The sequence below is a fragment of the Ammospiza nelsoni genome, chromosome 2 (genome assembly GCF_027579445.1).
Source record: "Ammospiza nelsoni isolate bAmmNel1 chromosome 2, bAmmNel1.pri, whole genome shotgun sequence".
Classification (NCBI taxonomy): Eukaryota; Metazoa; Chordata; class Aves; order Passeriformes; family Passerellidae; genus Ammospiza; species Ammospiza nelsoni.
Genome location: NC_080634.1, coordinates 25,385,216 through 25,404,667, shown reverse-complemented (window position 1 = coordinate 25,404,667; position 19,452 = coordinate 25,385,216). Strand labels below are relative to the sequence as shown.

The 19,452-nt window shown below is 44.9% G+C and overlaps 1 protein-coding gene across 1 annotated transcript; it reads right to left on the bottom strand.

Annotated features, from left to right (window-relative positions):
• Positions 1 to 3,404: 3,404 nt before the first annotated feature.
• On the bottom strand, positions 3,405 to 19,144 carry ILDR1 (immunoglobulin like domain containing receptor 1). Its single transcript, XM_059466143.1, has 8 exons — positions 19,090 to 19,144; positions 16,040 to 16,210; positions 13,945 to 14,094; positions 13,197 to 13,316; positions 12,907 to 13,053; positions 8,622 to 8,753; positions 6,833 to 7,638; positions 3,405 to 5,689 (listed from the first exon to the last, which is right to left on the bottom strand). Exons 1-8 carry the CDS (start codon positions 19,142 to 19,144, stop codon positions 5,648 to 5,650), a joined length of 1,623 nt encoding a protein of 540 aa, XP_059322126.1. The 3' UTR covers positions 3,405 to 5,647.
• Positions 19,145 to 19,452: the final 308 nt, after the last annotated feature.

Here is a 19,452-nt window from a genome sequence, read left to right as displayed (position 1 = left end):
TCAGTCTGACCTGAGCCCAAGAGTTGTGGAAGGCAGCTTCTGGGTCACTGAGCCCCCTACTTTTGCAGGCAGCCATGTCATAGAGGCCCGTTTCATAAACTGACCAGACTCCACATTAATAGCAGCTACAGCTGGGCTAAATTTTGCTCCCACTCTTCCTGTGCTCTAACCCCACTGCTTTGTTGGCACTTACCTGCAGCTGTTACAACCAGCTTTGTCTCCGTTTGCAGCAAATGCATTAACCAAATGGTGCACAGAGGTGTGCACCCCTCTCATGCTTCTTTCCCCATGACCGACTCTGCACAGGCTGACTAGAAGAGAATACACCTGAGACAGCTGTCAAAACTATGGGTTGGACTTGATGATCTTTAAGGTCCCTTCCAACCTAGTTATTCTGAGAATTCTGTGACCTCACCAGGAGGAACATCCAGCTACGGGATCCCCAGCCCAAGAAATACAGAGCTGTTAGAGTGGATCCAGAGTGGCACAAAAAATTATCATGGGGTTGGAACACCTCTCATGTGGGGAAAGGCTGAAAGAACTGGGGCTTCAGCCTGGAGAGAAGGCTCCAGGGAGATCTTACTGCAGCTTTTCAATACTTAAAGTGTTCTTATTAGAAACACAAAGACTTGACCAAGGCTTGTATTGACAGGAGAAAGGGAAACATTTAAATTGAAAGTGGGTAGATTTAGATTGGATGCAAGGAAGAATTCTTTACTGTGAGGGTGGTGAGACAATGGAACAGGTTGTTCAGAGAAGTTGTGGACACTGGAAGTACTCAAGGCCAGGCTGGATGGGGCTTTGAGCAACATGGTCTACTGGGAGGTATCCTTGCCTAAGGCAGGGGCAGGGTGGTTGAGATGATCTTGTAAGGTCCCTTCCATTCTTAAGATTCTATGGTAACATCTCCTGAGGTTCCCCAGTCCCAGTCAGAAAGTGTCTGCATTGCTGCAGTAGGGAATGTTTTCCCATAGCTCATTTTCCAAGTGCCCCTTGGGTCTCCAGTAGGTCCTGTCACCTGTGCTTGGCACATGTAGACAGGGGCAAGAGACAGAAAGGCTGCAACACTGAACTACAAAGGGCATCAGCTGGGGGAATGGGAGGACACAAATTAAGCCTACTGTATGAGACCAAACAGATTTCCATTCCTATGCTGACCACTTATTTTAGGTGACTCTCACATGTGGGAAGTGCAAAAAGCTCAACCAGTACCTTCATTTATCAACCAAACAAGATTTCTAGAGACTTTTCCTCTCATGGTGTTCCAAATGCATTAGAACCAAACATTTTACAGATATGGCAGCCAAGCTACAATGAGTCACATCATTGAAGAGGGCTGCTAGTGATTTCCACACATTTTTCCACTCTCTAGTTATTTATCCAAATGACCTTTTTTCTTAGAAAAATAAAATAAAGAAAAAAAAAGTCTCCAAAATAAGGGGGGGGGGGGGGGGAATCCTACATACAAACAAACCATTTTGCATTTTTGTCCAAAAAAATTAACAACAGAAGATTCTTACTGATGTATAAAAAGGTTAACTCAAGAAATAAGAACAAACACTTTTCAGTTCCACTTCTGGTGCAAACACTAAAAAAGCAATTTATGGCCTAGGAAGAACACACTAGAGCAACTGGTTGAAAGTTCTCTTATATTTCAATTATACATTTTACAGTCATTGAAGAGAATCCACACATTTATAATCTTTTACAGATGCAATAACATTCAGAAGACCAGCACAAGGCACATCATAGGCATTACACTTAGCAGAAACAGAAATGAGCAGTCATTACTTGGAGGGGTTAATTTAAGAAAACCTCAAGTGCTATTTATTTCTTATGTCAGGTCAACAAATGGGAAGCTCTGAGTGGGTGTTTTAAACTGATGTGCTGCAGGAGGTAGCAACAGAAGGGACTCAGCTGCCCTGTGTGGTGATTCATGCTGCTGCAGAGCTTTGCATTATGGCTGTCATCATACAAGGCAAGTTCCCTGGCCCTGAAGTCTGCCTAACTTTAGGCAGTGCTATCATGAATACAGTCCCAGAGATAGCAACTGGGTGTTTCAGCACTTTCTACTGCCAAATGGGCAGTTGCCAAGATCATATCAATGATTGCACAGAAGCAGCCCTTGCCCCCCATTCCTGGAATGGCATTCCAGAATGGCAGGGTGCTCTGCAAATAAGCAAGAAAGCCAGATATTGCAAGTATTTTCTTATTCAAAGAAAAATTACATGATTCTTTATCTCTCTTGTGCATCTCTTGTCTGAGGTAGAAAGCAGCTGACTGCAGCATGGGTGACCTTATCTGGCCCTGTGTGGTATGGTCACTTACTCATTACATTATTTTAAATTAGGCAAAAACAGGTGGCTATGAAGGCACTTTATCTAAGACAGAAGATTCATTCTTTGGGAGTAAGATATATTCCTTGTTCTTTCAACAAGAATGGAAGAACAAAAGTTTAGAATAGCAATAACTCCCATATGTGAAATATTCAACTTTTTCCATCACAAATGAGGTGACATATGAAAATCAGCTCTCTGGAATGGCTAAAAAATGAATCATGAATAAATTGCAATGTAGAAAGAATGAGGCTAGGATATTTCCTACTGTTATTTCTTTCAGTGTGCTGTACTGGAGCTGCTCAGTTCTTTCTCTCTCTCTTAAAAAGTCAAAGACCCTGTGAGCTTACAGGAAAAGGTCCACATTGTACCGTGCAATGCTGCCAACAATGGGTTTCATTTATAGCAAATTAAAATCAGAAATAAGCATCTAAAGCTGAGCCTATTTCCTTCCCACTTTTCTGTCTGCTTGAAGTTGTAAAGCAGGCAAAGACGCATTTCCTTTGTCGTTATTTCATAGCCCACCAACTGGTGCTTTATGAACCACAGTGGTCTGCAGACCAGTGAGCTGCTATCATTTCTGCTTCCCTGCTGGATCACCCAATCTACTTCTGTCACAATTTAGGAAATTACAAAATTAACACAGAGATACAATCAATCTTCCCTGAAGAGTTTTGTTTAGTGTTTCTATAAACATGAACAAAGTGACTGAAATCAAGTATGATATAGATAAAATCTCGCATATTTCAGAGTTTGTGAATTGTGTTCACAATCCACAATTAGTCACCCTATCTCAATTATAGGGACTAGAGGAACAAATAAAGATGGAGGGCTCCTTCATAGATGTGGATTAGAAAGCACCACCTCTGCTGTTGGCGTGCTCATACTCCAGCAACTGCTCCTGTTACAGAGAGAGTCATCTCGGTTTCCTTGCAGTGCAAGCAGCTTCTTGCTCTTGGGAAACTTGCTGGATATGTATTGGCTTGTACACATTTGAATGTGAAGAAGTGACCTCCTACCATGCAACTATCTTGGGATCTCACCACAGGTCTCAAATAGCCTCTACTCTTTGATGGAGAAAGGGGCAGCCCTTTCCTGAAACCTGGACATTTGGCCTAGGACAGGAAAAAGTTCTCTTGCATGATGTATGAACCTATTGGAGGCACAAGGACAGAGCCAAATTCCAAGTAACCAATTCAGCTTCCAAGGGTAGAATCTGCAGGGCCCTTGCTATCTGCTAAAAGTCAGCAGAAGGTCAAAATGTCAAAACTGCTTGCTAGTTTTGGAAGAAGCAACCCCATATAATATTCTGTCATTTTACGCATCATAAATGCCTCTTAACTAATAAAAATACCAGTCCATCATACAAAAAGGTAGTTCATAAAATCCTAAGCACGTCATAAAATTAGAAAAAAATGATCCACAGACAGTGACTGATAGACTCAAGAGTGATCCTAGCTTTGCAAGTTCTGCAAACACAATTCCCTATATTTCAAATGTGACTCATGGGTCCATTCACATTGTTCAGTCTGGACCTAATGCAGACAAGTACTATGCTAATTACAGCCCTCCTTTCTTGAATTCAAACATTGGAGCTACTCTTTTAGCTCTTTTTAAAAAAAAATTGCAATAGTCATCAGCTGTGGGCAAAGAGACCATCTGTCTTCAAAAAGTAGGCCTTCAGTGCTGAGACAAAGTCAACCAGAGAAGCTCCTTCGTCCTTCTGCTTTATCTCCACAGGCAGGAATTACGAATAAGCATGTTCAGCCAAGAAACTGTAGGAAGATGAGCACCCTGGAGCAGCTCTGGTCGACCAACAACTGCACTGGATATCCATTTAGGACCATTTGTTCAAAGTGTGATGTTTCCCATCATTGTCCAAAGAAAAGAAAAAAAAAAAAAAAGGAGGTGGACAAAGTGAAAGTCTCTCCAAGTTTTCCAGGGAAAAGCATAAGCACATCAGTAATTAGGACATTAAAGAACAAACAGTAGCAGGGTCCCATGTAGCACTGGCTGGGAAATAATCTAGGCAAGACAGTCACTGGTACTGGCCAATCTCCAGTGCCTCTGGGTTACAAAATAATTCACAAGATTCTTCAAAAGCTCCTTGCCAAACTGGAGTTTCTTAAATCCAAGAAGTGCCTCTGGCAAGACAGTTTCTCCTGGAAGTAGCCAGCATCCACACAGCTTCTGTTTCTTAGCACATTTTAAATTAAAACAATGGATTAATCTCATTAAGGAGAAATGACAAGATCTCCTTCACAAGTGGTCTCAAAGCATAGAGAAATTCTCTATTCTAGTGTCAGGGTGAGAACTGAGGAAACCCTACAGTGCAGCTCCAGATCAGATGCACCACCCATGCAGGGTTGGTGTGTCAGGGTAAAGACTAAGGACAGTAGTAAAAATGGTGATATAAGACTTCTTCAGAGTCCTTTATCCCACCCCATGTATATGATACATGACACGGAGAGGAAAGGGAGAATATAAAATGTATGGAAAAGAGTACATGGCTGAGGCAAGATATATTCACCAAAACCATGCTTCCTTGAGGTAAAGGAAATTGTGGTCCATGGTGTAAAGGACAGTAGTCATGCTTTGCTCAGTCCCTGTAGGGAAGAGCAAATCTTTGTAAAGTTAGCCCTTTAAGTTTACAAATAAATTCAAGTCTGGATGAAAAGATAGAACAAGTATCTTTTAAGGCACAAGGTCTAGGCTCAAAGTAGAACATGTTCTCTCAGTCAGTAAAGAGCAGATATCTGACAATTTGCAGACATGCCAGTGAGACCTTATGACACCATGATCCTCCTGTTTGGGAGAGAGGCTTAGTGGGGACAAAAGGAAGCCACTGTCCCAGCTATGCTGAGCATCCAGGCAGAAGCAACAAACATGACACATTCTGAAGCACAACAAAGGGCCTTAGAAAGATGCTGTGCCTCCCACCACAAAGCTCCCAGGGGACTGGATCAGATGACCTCCAGAGGCCTCTTCCAATCTAAATTATTCTATTGTCTTGTGACTTTAAAACTCCATGAACATTGGAACATGCACCAGCATTCTACAGATTGGGCTCATAGCAGTGCCACTGCACTTAATCAGGAGAACTGGTATCTCTCTTTAAAGACTGGAATACACTGTTTACTTTAAAAACCTGCTGTTTCTACTAGAATGTTTTCAACAAACCCAGCCATTGGGTTCGTTGGCCCAACCTTTTATTGCTGTTTATTTGCTCAATCAAAAGCAGCCATGCCAACCTAAATAGTAGAAAAACTAGGAGGAGTCCAATGGGAATCTTAGTTCTTCCCGTACTGACATTAAATGACTATGCTTCTTCCACTGTGGGAACTTCCTCTGTCCTGCAAGAAAAAATAAAAGATTCAGGAACAAGGAAGGATGAAAGAAAATCCTATGTCTTCCTACCTGCTCTGAGCACCATAACAGAAACCATTTATACATATACACCTTCCAGCTGGAACTAGAATTGCTCTTCCCTCCACAACACAGAAAGGAAAATGGTAATGTGCAACATACAGCCCCTCAAAATACTCCCACTTGGTAAAATTCTGCATATGTGTGATAAGGGACACTTAACATTTTTTGATTTAAAAGAATCTTCATTTTTTTCAGGAGGAATACACTGTCTAATTTGGAGATTAGCAATTGGATATGAAGCTTTTCAGACTTAGGTTGCTACCTGAAGTATAATCCCAGTGCAAACTGACAAGAAGAGCTGTGAACAGTAGCTGTTGACTGCCCACAAAAGGTATGTTCAATTCTTAGGAGTCCAAACAAAGGAGTCATCCTCTCCACCTCACCTACAGAATGACACATTTTTCATCCATGCCACCCATGACCTTAAAGCTTATTTCATGTAGCTTTATGGATGTTTTCCCATATGTGCCATATTAAAAATATCATGCACATTTTAAAAGAAATCACAAGTAAACCAGCACCAGAGATGGTTATAGAGGGATGGATGCTGCTGCCTAGTCTGGAAGTGCTTTCTCCCCAGTCAGCACCATAACAGCTATTTTAACACCAATATATACACAGGTTCCCAAAAGCCTCTGGATGGGGACAGGAATATAACATGTCACCCTGTAGGGGACTTAATTTATTTCAGAATCACAGAATCGTAGCATGGCTTGGGTTGGAAGGGACCTTAAAGATCACCTAGTTCCAATTCCCCCACCCTGGGCAGGGACTCCTTCCACTAGGCCAGGTTGCTCAGGGCCCCATCCAGCTTGGCATGAACACTCCCAGGGATTTGACTTTTTACTTTGCCCCTAAACGCACTACATGCAGGCAGTGCCTGTCAAAAGGCAGCCAGGACAGCCTGGGTACTCAGCAGCCTCTTCAGAACCATGCTGTGCAGAGCTCCTTGCTCCTTCACCTCTGTTTGAAAGACAACAGGCCACAGAGAGTAGAAAACATTCCCTCTCACTCCCTAAACTCCACCTTTTCCCTCAGATGGGAAAGCACAAAGGCAGCTGACTCACTGAGCGGGTCCCTGCGCTGCCTTTGTGCTTCTTGTCCTGAGCTGGGATGATTTCTAGGGAGCGGTAACTGGGCGGTTTCTCTTCTGGCCACTCCCGGGACCTGCGGTTCCTCCGCCTGCGGTTTGACACGGGCACCCGGACGTGCTCTTCTGAGGAGCTCCACGAGCCCCTGCGAGACGAGGGCGGGGAGTAGCTGTGCCGCCTCTGGCCAGAGTAATTGCTCCTCCCAGCATGGTGCTCGTACTCTCGCCTTGCCCCGGGCTCCTGCCTCCCACCACGATGGTGGCCGGAGCGCTCCTTGGTCTCCTCTGGATAGAAACTGCTGCTGCCCTTGCCCCTCTCGGCCTGGCGTGGGGGTGACACATCCCATCTGGAGTGCTGGGGCCTGCCACTGTAGCCCCCTGCCCTCTGCCTCTGAGGATGATCCTCTCGCTGCCTGTCCCAGGGCTCCTGACTGTAGCTGGAATGAGAATCCCCACTGGAAGGCAAGGGCCACCTCCGGTTTTCCCTTCTGTCCTCTGCAGCAGAGTCCCAGAGCCTGGGGGTGCGGGCAGCTCTTTGTGGCCGTGAGGAGCTGCTGCTCCCATGGATGGAGGAGATGTGGTCGGCAAGAGGAGGGGGCACGATGTCGGAGCCCAGCGAGGACAGCAGGCTGGGCTGCACAGCCTGCCGCTGGTGGGAGGGCGGCCGCAGCTGGGACATGTTCAGGTTCTGGATTTCAGACTCCAGATAGTCCAAAACACCGTTGTTATGGGAAAGCTGGGCTTGTGGCTGCACCAGTGGAAGACTGTTCTGCAGAGATACATCTAAGGATAAAAAGACAGGAGAACACAGCAAGTCAACAGCAAACACTGAAGAGAAGGCCCTTCTGCACTCATGATCCTGGCTGAATTGCTTCTCCTCTGCTCCACCTCACTGCAAGAACTGCACAAGTCTCAGGCATGACAACCAGCACATCCAGACCACATGAGGTATGGTGCAAAGAGTAGTAACTAATAAACTGCAGCATGACCTAACATGTTTTAGGCAGTACAGAGGTAAGAAGTCCAGCATACCTGGAAATATAGTCTGAGTGTTTAGAGGAACAATTTTTTCCTACAGGCTACAGAAACCGTATTTTATTTACAAATAATCAGAGAAAGACCATAGTGTTTCCTTTTGCATTTCATTGAACTGGGAGAAATACTGCAAAAATAAGAAAATTTTTATATGTATGCACACATACATACACATACATACAGATATAAGCAACAAATGGAGAAGAAAATTCTTCCTGGTTCATTAAAGAGTCCTTCATTTTTTGCTGCATGCAGGCTAGATCTGTTGCACAGAAGGCAGTTTGCCCTTAATCATTTGAAGACTAGACATTTGATAAGAACTCAAACAAATTGCACCTCACTTGTCCTGTCAGTTTTGGCTATAAGGAGTTGACCGTGACCAGCACAGCAGAACAAAGAGACAGTACCCTCCTCTGCCACACAAAGCAAGATAAGCTGGGTATATTTACCCTGCAGTCACTGGGGTGTAGCACAGATACACCTTAGTTAGTGTTAAACTGATCCACCCAGCACTGAGCCCAGCAAGACACTTAAGATGACAGGCTGGTTTTACGTACCCAGACAAGTTTATGGTGCGCTGCAGATGCGGCACAGCTGTCATTCTAGGACACGCAGTCATGCTAGGTACATCTCTCTCTCTTTTCTTGTAGAGAGGCTAAAGCCTCAACTTCCCAAAGAAGTTACTCGTTTCTCACCCTGATTTCTCTCTGAAATGATGCCCATGGCCTCACCTTGTTGCAGCAGGGGGTTCAGCTGGTAAGAGGAAAGTTTTGAGTTCCTGTCACCAGCTCCATAGAACATGTTGTGTGATAACCAAGGTGCAAGTGCCTGAGCCCGCTTCATGAACTGGTGCCGTTCCAGCACTGCAAAAGAAAAAGAAAGCTTACAGCACCCCTCCACAGGGCACAGCTTGCAGATCACACACCACTTTGCTTCAAAGGCTGTAGCCTTTGGATACAGGAAGTTCACAAAATTAAAATCTCTCTCTGCCCCATGATGAAGGTAAAACAGAGCATAGGGAATTCCAATACAAAGTTGTACATCTTCAAAAAAGTACCTAAAATAGAAGAAAGGCTTTAATGCCCAACATTCTGATTCCAGTCGTAGCAACTGGGAAACAAATAACAGTATGATTAAGTATGCAGCACACAATAAGTTAAAACTTCTACTTGCCTTGTCATTACAGAGTAGAGCTGCAGAAAGATGGGAAACAATGTTTCATACATCAAGACATGCAACAGTTTTCTTTCTCTCGAAATTCTTTCAGCTCATCACTGGTCCTTTCCCCATTTGGCTTTGATTTCCCAGTAAATGAGACCTTTCCTTGCCACCATTATGTGGATTCTGTCCAGATCATATTTTCCACTCTACACTTCATCATTTTCTCTCTGTTTCACAAAGAGGGCACTCAGAGGTGCACTGTCCAGCTTTCCCTTTCTAGTCTTTTGACCACTCTTCTTGTCACTCCATAATTTACCTCAGAATGACTGCTAAAATTAAAACCTCTAAGACAGTATGGTCAAAGGGGTGAACAAACTAAATTTCCTGCTTTCAACAGCAATGTCCAGGGTGCCAAAAGAGCAAACAGTGGAAATTTCTCTCTTTCACAGAGTTTCCACCCCTACTAACTCCAGACATCTATTTGTGGGGTTAGATTCCAATTTCACTTCCCTTTTTTCATCATTTCTATCTCACCTCCTCAACACAAACAAATAACTAATAAACTGCTCACTTGCCCTCAGAGCATAGCTCATTGCTGCTTCTCTTGGGGGAATACCTAAAAACATCTTAAAGAAACTTATTTCTTTTACCACAATCAATCAAAACTTAAGTTTACAAGCAAGTAAATTCTGCAAGTCCCTGATCTTACAAAGTCTGGTTTGTCTGTTATTACTGGCTGTAGCTTTTTTGCAACAGTGCCTTAAAAGGCTGGCTGATGAAATTAAAAGCTATTGGAGGGAAAGAGACTAGGGATAGACAGACAGGTTGACTGCATAAGATTTACTTCTTTAAGAAACCAGGCTACAGCTAAGCTCCAATTAATTCTGTCCCCTGGGTTCACTGCAGTAGGCAGCATTTAGACTGCACAATCTTTGGGACTGAGCCCTCCACTCTAGGTAGCACTCCAGTTATTAAACATAACCTTCAGCTGTTTAACTGGACTTATCCAGAGCACCATTTGCAGCAAAAGGACTGACCATGCCCCTCAACACATCCTTCCTTTTCTCCAGTTTTTCCAGCTCCACTTAATTCTCTACTGCAATCTCCCTCACTCTCCCCAGTCCGGCTTCAACCAGAGGGAACTACAAAGCTGGAAGGTTCAGGAGTTTTAATCCTAATAATCTGGTATCCTCAAAGTTGTGTGGTCTGAGGTAGGAGCCTCCAAGAACTTTATGTCAAACTTGATTTTTTTTTTTTTTGTCCCAAGGGATATCCTTCCAGTTTACATTTCAAATTTAGAGGATGAGAGAAAGAATACGAAGAAGTGGGATAAACAGAAGGGGAAGGCCTTATCTCTCCCTCTCCTATTCTTCTAATACCCTAGAGCCTGCTGAGTGTGTGTCCTGGGGTTTTGACCTTGGTCTTTGCCTGAGGAGTAAGAGACCCAGCACCTGTGGGCACACCTGCTTAGCATTCTCCCTCTTAAGGTAGGAAGGCTGTCACTAGGACCAAAGTCATTCTCTCCCTGTCATTTCCTGATTTCTCCCTACAGCTGAACAAATCTGGAATTAGCCCTGGTCTTCCTTCACTACCATCAGCCCTTCTTCCTTCCCCAGATACTTTGTCTTCCAATTTTAATCCAATATATACTCTGATTTCCCATTTTCAAAACAGAAGTCACAGATCTTTTTGAAGTGAACGTATTTATCTGAGGAAGGTCAGATTCACCCTAATTCCAAAACTCCTACCCTGCTTTGTCAGAAAGTTGTGTTGCTCCCTCCATTTACTCTGTTGGAAAAATCTGTTCTCCATCTTTGACAGACTTTAACAGCTGCTGGACCAAGTATAAGAATAAAATATTTTGCAACTTAGTGATACACAGGTGCAAGTATATCCTATTTTCCCCTCATTCATTACTGGAAGAAGTCCACAGCAGAAAAGGAACAAATAGGAACAGAAGGAGGTCGTAGGTATATTTACTCTGATGGGCTTTTCTCAGAGATTTCCACAGGGAATGTAATTGGCTTGCTTCTGGGCATTTCTAATAGTTTTGTATATCAATCCTGAATTACTCAAACAATGCACTCCTTTTATCGCTCACTTCAAACCCATGCTCGTTAATGGCGTGATTCACAGCACCCAGGATTATCCTGCGCCTGCCTCACTGGCACCTGTGACTGTTCAGCAGATCCACGCTGTCCTCTAGTGGCCAACGGCGGGGAAGGAAGCACCCATACTCACCCTGTGATCCTACACAGGTGAGGATTTCTGCCTTTTCTTCAGCTGCGTGGAATGTCATTCCTCAGCACTGTTTTTAAGATTCCCCTCAGTCTATCTTCTTGTGGTTTTTTAAGGCCTTCAGTTCATTTCTTGGAGTGCAAAAAAGTAAGTAAGAGGCAGGAAGAAGGAAAGAGAAGCAGTTTAGCAGTATTAGCAGAGAGGAGCAGGCACGTGGATCCTTTGCCAAGTGGATTCAGAGGGCAGGCAGCTTGGATGGAAATCACAGACAGAATCCAGCATCCAGTCAAGGAGGCTGGACCTCTCTGTACCTTCTCTCATGAACACGGAGAGGTTTAGAAACCCTGCAAGAATTCCTCCTCTTTAGCAGGAGGAAATAACAGCAGCAGTCTGGAGTGAGCTATAATCTGCAGCACAGAAAAACAGAAAAGAGTTCATGCAAACTCTGAATCTCTTTTTTGCTGAGAACTAGGAATTCTGGAGGTGTGAGTCTCTCATCTCCATCACCTCTCTCCCCCTTCACAGAAATTGATTTTTCTGCCAGATTTCCATAGCCTTCTCAACACTACACATTTTACATGACAACCTGTAAGGCCTCCAATGTTTAGTTTTTCAGTTTTAGCAACAGAAGGGATGTTCTGCTCACTCTTTGCAAGGGCTAAGCAAATTAAGCTTAAATCTAAAACCCTCACAGTTTACTAACACCCAAGCTAAAATAGCTGTTTTGAGGGTAAAGGTAAATATGAATCAGAGATCCTTGTTCACAAATCCTCTCCTTGTAGCATCTGGGAAAGAACCTGGGGATTTCAATGATAAATAAACATTTGTTGCATTTTGTTACTGTCAGACTGTATAAGCTTCAGGGTGACTAGTCTACTAGTTGCTAACCAAGTTTCAGTTACAGGAATGCAGAGATTATATGAAATTAACAGCCAAAATTCAATCTGTATTCTTACTAAATTCTTACTAAAAGAACAGAGTCTGGCTTCAGAAACTTTATTACTGATAAAAGCAAAGACAAGAAAATTTCTTTTGACCCTCAAAACTTCAGAATGCACTTGCAAGGCTGACCAGCAAGAGAAACCATCTTTCTCCACCTTCTTCTCACTTCCTTCTCCAAAGAAAACCAAACCAAACCTTTTTCTAGTAGAAGGAACAGCTCTGAAGAAACATACAGATAAAAAATTTCCAATTTTTATGTAATTTTTCTCAGAGCAACATACTTAAAAGAAAGACTAGATTGGAGACTAGTACCAAGGTATTTTCTTGCCTTTCTCACATGCACAGGCATATGAACCACAAGACAGGAAAGAAAGTCCTGAAGTACTCAGGCAAGGGAACTGATTGTGCTCTGGATGGTGAGACAAGCTGGTAACAAGGTGTGAGTGGGGAGAAACTTCTGATAGTTGGACACAGAGGAGCAAGATAGATTCCATCTATCTGAGATCCCCTCCTCGAATTTCAGATTAGCCGGTCTTGGAGGTCACACTGGCCAAAGAAATGTCTCCGTTTATATGGATGCTAAACAAAAGAAAAGAAGTGGAGCTCAGCAAGCTCCCAGCCAAGCTTTTGTCTTGACGGAAGCTATAAATGGATGCACATTTGCTTGAACCTCACCTTTCTGATTACAGCAGCACCGTGTTGGACAGCAGCCACACTGGATGTGGCAGCAGCAATACTGGGGGCAGCACTGGCACCAGCAGATACCGATCAGCAGAAGGAGGAGGAGACCACCGAGAACGATGAGGAGTACTGTGAGCCAGTCTGGGGGAAAAAAAGAGAGAAAAAGGATTGTTCCTGATGCATCTGACCATGGTAGCTTACTGAGCACCTCTCCACTGCTGGAGATGTCTTGGGGTGGAGGAGAACAGGAGGAGATATCTTGGTAACAAAGCACAGGCACTTACGGAGAACAATCAGCTTAACTTCTTTGTCCGCATCACCTGAGGTATCTCCTTGTGCTTCCACGCTGCAGTAGTACATACCATGGTCCCACCACATGACCTCACTGATGACAAGGTCTGCTCCTGTGGGAGAGGGACCAAGAGGTCAGTGGGCTCTTTGTGACTGAGAGACACTACTTTCAGGCTCCTCCTAAAAAGAGCCCTCTGCCTGCTGGAGACAGAGTACTGCATCCCCCCTCTTCCCAAGCATAGCCATTCACCTTCAAACTATCTCATTTCAGTCCACTGAGAACTCCTACAAACAGCATTTACTGCCAGTCCATGTTTTCTGTGTTGCTGGAAGCCAACCCTACTGGTCTTGGAACACAGATCACTGTCCCTCTTAGGTCAGCAATCCCAATGGCTCTTCTGGTGGAGCAATATCTAGTGCTCCATGGACAGCAGGGAGCATATAACACACCTGGACAATTATGCAGTACTTGGAAGAATGAACTGTTTTCTAGCCTCTGAGCTCCTCAGCTGTTGTGCTCTTCAGCAAAATGCTCTGGCATCCTCAGCTGAGCCTTAGGTTGTAGTACCTCCAAACATCCACAGGCCAGCTGGGAACAGGGCCCTTCCCTGCTCTTATTCAATTTCCATATGCAGTATATAAGCTACAGATTACACTAGCCATGTATATGCTTCTCTTCACGTAGCAGACCCAGATACTGGATAATTCCTGAGTTCACTGCCTGCCTGGGAGGTCACTCACGGTTCTGAATGGTGATCTTTCGCTGCTGGTAGTCAGTGCCCAGCACAGGGTCCTTCTGCCCGTATTTCTGGATGACAATGCGCACCTTCCGCTGGCTGTCATTGCAGTCGTCTGAGGGGTCCTGGCCAAGGGCTAAACCAGCCTGGTATGCTACAAACACACATCATCAGAGATGGCAAAAGTTATTTCAAAATGGCAATTTATATCTTCTTGTGAGCAGTAGAGAAATTCTTGAGTACATTGTGTGCAATTGCTTTAGTTTAGCAAAACAAACCATGGCTTCAAACCAGAAAGTTGCTTTGGAGTACTCAAAAACAAACAGAGGTAGAGCCACAGGAATGGCAGAGATTTTGAGAATGCAGGAGCTGCAGAGGAGATGCCTCCTGTACTCACAACTGAAAGAACAACAGTAGAAAGAAGCTAATGGTGGTAGCCTGGAAGGCAGCTCCCAGTATGAAGCTGAAAAGAAAAAGTCATAAAACACCCAGGAGTACTAGAACTAAAACAAAAGGGTGTTTATCTACCAAGCAAAATCTCCACACATACATGAACTGCTCTGTGGATTGTCTCCCTTTCCCTCCTGTATCCCATTACATGTTGTGGAGCTCATGAAGACAGAAAACAATCCATCACCTGATTCCAGCTAAGGATTAAATGTAAAGATGCACAAGAGAATTAATGGAGAGCTAGAGGCAATTTCTATACAATACTGTTCTGACAGACTCACATCATAAACCAACATTGAATTTCCAAGTATTTAGGATCTGAGATTTGGGGAAATGGCTGATTCAGTTCAGCATTTTCTGTAAAGAGCTCACAGTGAAGAGAGATGAGGGTAAAGCTTGTCAAAGGCTCTTTCACTGCTATACGTAAAATGGAGTATGAAGTCCCTTTTGGGGACTATTAGCTTGAGCCTGGGCCTAAAGCACTCACATTCTTCTGGGATCAGCTGAGCCAGGCACCCACTTGCTTGTGAACTAGGCTCTAGAGCAGTTGGAAACGTGCCTACCCAACCCATCCAGACTGCATAAAAGAGAGTTTGGGCACAGTATCCACTGTGAGCTCAGCTCTAAGTGTACGGTTATGCTATGGCTGGCTAGCTAAACATTCTGCAGGGTTTACAAACAATAGAACAGAGCAGAATAGTTCAGTTGGCAGGGATGTACAAAGGTTATCTAGTCCAACTGTCTGATCACTTTAGGATTGACTAAAATATTAAGTAGTATACTACTGATGCAGTATTGAGCCATTCCCACACATCTGTCACTGGATACTAGGGAGAGGAGAGCAGCACCTCCCTGTTCACTTCCTCTTCTCAAGGAGCTGTAGAGAGCAATGAGGTCACCCCTCAGTCTCCTTTTTCCTGAACTAGACAAGCCCAAAGTTCTTAGCTGCTCCTCACCAGATGTGTCTTCCAGATATTTTATCAGCTTTGTTCCCCTCCTCTGGATGCATTCAAGTACCTTATTATCCTTAAATCCTGGGACCCAGAATCACGTACAATACTCCAGCTGAGGCCACACCAACACTAAACATAGAGGGATTACCACCATTTTGGACCAAGTAGTTATCCTGGGATACAGTTTGTGTACCATATTAAACCCCCTTGAATTAAGCTGCCTGCACCAGAACATCTGCACATGAAGTGCTCCCACCACTACTAAATGCTATTGCTTAGAAGTCTTCATGCCCTTCAAAATGCACGTGTTTCTTCTATTTCCTAAAATCAGTAACATCTGGTCACAGGTATGCAGCTCCAACCACAGGACCCCCATGGAATCCTAAAGCCCACCTGTTGCAGGCCCTTGTGGTTGACTTGTGTCAACCACAGCTGAACTGTCCTGTATTCTGACTTGATGACAAGGAGGACAAAAGAGCTGCTTTGGTTGGGATTTCTGTCATCTCATAAGGCCTTGACATTTCAAAGGAAATCATAGATATGACCTGCATTTCCTTGGAATGCAGGGAAATGTCACAACCTGGTTTTTGCATAGGAAGGGGTCACTGTGAAAAACCTGTACTACCCCAGCAAGTCTACCTTCCACTTTCTTCCCACTTGAAGGAGGATTCCTTGCAAGATGAGCCTAACACTTACAGGCTGAGTAGTAGTCAAAGATGGGGTCCTTGCAGAAGGATTTGAAGCGCCAGGTCACCACCACATCCTGCAGCTGTGCCGAGGTGGTGTAGTCACACTTGAGGATGACAGTGGCAAATAAGGTGGTGTAACGCTCGACATCCTGCACTGTCACCAGGAGTGAGAGGCACCCTGCAAACAAGAACACAGGAGGCTGTCAGCTCTCAGACTCCTCAGGCCTCCCATCACAGTATCTGCACCAGAGCAATGAGCCAAGTACATCTCCTTTGGCCCCATGCAGGACCTGCACCTACCAACCTCCCAGTGCCTCTGGTGAAGTCATCCAGGGTTACAAACCCTGGTTGGAACAGGAGCCCCATCTTCCCCTGACAGAAGAAAGCTTCATTGACCCTCTTTACACACTGAATTATTTTCTCCAAAGCACAAGTAGCCATTGTGCAGCACATCACTCTGTGTTCTCCTTCTACATAGGGAAAACTGTCCCAGAAGCACATGGGATGGGACCTCCTTGGCTTTTAATCCTAATCAGAAAACTTCTGCAGTGCCTTATGTTTGTATAAACACCAAATGAATTTTATCAAGGTCTTGCTCAGACACTCATCAAATGTTATCTAGTGGTGACCAGGATTAAGACAATACAACTTTCAGGCTGTAGCACTGCAGTTAATTGTTTATTGCCACTTCAGAACAGTACACATCAATTACTCCCTTTTTCCCTTTTAAATAAAGCTATCATTATGTATTCATTACAACAACCTCCACAGCACTTTCCATCCAAGCAGCTGAACATACTCAGTGAGGATTTGCAAAGTTTCTCATAAGTTATGCTGCAGTTCAGCCATACTCCAGAAACATCTCTATCTTATTTAAACTTTGATAGTACAGTAAGTTGTGCTTGTCATTAACAATAGCAAAGTTATCACCACTTGCCTTTGATAAAGGAATACAAACAGTGCAGGGCAAGTGTGGGATGCCCTGTTTGGAATACATGCCAGAGAACCAGGCAGGGACTGCAGTGCTGTACTAGTTGCTTCTTAATTGTGGAAAACGACAACAAGAAAAGGCAGGAAGGAAAGTGAGATGCTTGAAGGTACCAACTGTACAGGTCTCCATGAACCAACACTTGATTTTTATCATATATTCAAAGATTTTCCCTCTAGTCCATGTTTTCAGGATGAGAGTAAGACAACAAGTTGCTACTGCTATGTAGTAACATCTGGAACACAACTGCAAACATCACTCTTTGTCAAGCATCTTTCAGTGTCCTTTTAGGCTGCCACCTCCACTCTTCATTCCAGGCAAATATGAGCTCACACAATTTCCACACTGTGGAAAAGATGCTGCAGAGGTGCATGCTGCCTCAGCAAGTCATTCTGCAGTAGGGTATTGCCAATGCAGGACTTGCTCAGCTTCTGGTTTGAAATGGGACTCCTTGTCAGCCAACTGAAAGCACAAGCAGAGCAAACTCATTTGCCTTAAGAATACCACACAAACACGGGCAAAGCCAGGGACACCCCTGAATCCAAGGCTTTTCTGAAAAATAAGATATACACACATGCACTTAAACACAGAGCAGCAGATGTACAAACCTTTGATAAACGAAATTTTTACAATGCTGTAGCACTGCAAGGTCCAGACTGCTGACAGGTAGTTACAGTTGCTCTTATTCAAAAGCTCTGTAGTTCTACTCATCTTGTTTCAGCTTTCACAGTGAAATAGCTGACTCTGGGGTCTTAATGAAGAAAATCACAAGAAACCAATTCAAACTCTCAAGATTGGCAAAACCGTGATTTGAGTGTCAATTAAATGAAACCCATATGAATTCTGACTTGTCAAGGCTCATGGGAACAGAGCTTTCCATGGATTTTCTACAACAGCATCTCTCCAGTAAGAATAAGACACTCAAAATCACTGTGTGCTTTTTACCAACAAGACCCACATCTCTTTACGGAAGGGATGCTTTCTCATTACCTCTGTTCTGCAAAACAGCCAGAGTTGAAGGGTAAGTTCCTTATTTTCTAAAGAGGCTGAAAATCTACTGTTCCTCTCCAGCTGTTGCTGCATGTTCAATGTTTCTCATTAACCTCCTCCAAGAAAATGAAAAAGTTGTGAAACTGAGGCTGGGTCCTAAATGTGGACTGCACTACTCCACTGCAGGACAGTATCTTTCTTGTCTTAGTTGGAAAGAATAAATACAGACACCACCAACCTAGTAAGTTTTGGCTACATCTATGGCTTTGCAATGAAGACACGAAGCTCTGGAGCCAGTGCAGCCCAGTTTTGGCTAGAGCATCTCCCAGGAACACAGCTGTCAAGCAAGACAATAAACAAGCATACCCTCCATACTTTTTTGCTTCCTTCAGTGGCTCTCCGTGAAAAAAATTAACTTTAAAGCCATATCATCAGCCAAGACCCAGGCATCCAAGAAGCCAAATGGCTGCTTTATTTCCAAGGGTAAGTCAGAAGCCATCAGGCAACCCGCAAAGCTTGGCAGAGTGAACACTGCTGGCTGAAGGCTGCCCGTGGGCAGTGAGGGGAGCTCCTGCAGGTGCCCAGCAGGTGCAGCAGCACTGCAGCTACCCCAGAAATCCCCAACAGGCTGAGGCTCCTGAGCCAGCAGCAAAAGCTCGGCTGGGCGTTTGCGAGAGGCCAAAGGGGATCCCCCCATGTCCGAGCCCAGCGCCCAGGCCCCAGCCGAGCTGGCCGCACGCGACCGATACTGGAGGCTGCCAGGAAGCAGGAGGCCACTTCCTCCTAGGAGAGGTCAGCCGCACCTTTGGGGAGCGAAACTGTCTCCGCACGGCTTCCCGCCGAGCTCGGGAGAGCCCCGCGGGCGGGAAAAGGCACCGCGGGGGAACAGCGTCAGGCCGGACCGAGCTGCCCTTTCCCCTCACCGCGGGGCGGCCGCCGCTCCCCCGACCCCGCGCCACCTTAACCCCGGGCGAAACCCGAGGGCGCCTCCCGAGTCCCGGCCCCTGCGCCGCGGGGGTGACCCGGGGCAGGGCGGGCCGCGGTTCCGGAGGGGGCCGTGAGCCCCGGGCCGCACTCACCGGCCGGCAGCCAGGCCAGCAGCAGCGCCCACCGGCAGCGCCCGCGCGGGGCCATGGCGCGCTCTCGTCCTCCTCCTCCTCCTCCTCCTCCTCCTCCGCCCGGGCACGTCGCACCCACTGTCCCTCCCCTTCCGTGGCACCTGTCCCTGGGCTGGGCGCTGCCGCCGGCTGCAGTCCCCTCCCTCTGTACCTGCACCCTCCGCCGGAACGCCAGACAAAATACCAGCCGGCAGTTTCAAGAACTGCTTTTAATATACATATACATATGCATATACATATACATATATATAATATATAAATAAAATGAAAAATATATATTTCAAAACATGCATTTATTGCATCAAAATTAAAGTATATATATAT

What these genes read in the sequence shown, in the direction of transcription:
- ILDR1 (XM_059466143.1), bottom strand. Translation starts at nt 19,144, where the DNA reads ATGGCCCCGCGCGGGCGCTGCCGGTGGGCGCTGCTGCTGGCCTGGCTG. An exon ending in GCTGGCCTGGCTGCCGGCCG is followed by an intron (nt 16,211 to 19,089) that starts GTGAGTGCGGCC and finishes TCTTGTTTGCAG; the next exon opens with GGTGCCTCTCACTCCTGGTG. An exon ending in AAAGATCACCATTCAGAACC is followed by an intron (nt 13,317 to 13,944) that starts GTGAGTGACCTC and finishes CCTCTCCCACAG; the next exon opens with GAGCAGACCTTGTCATCAGT.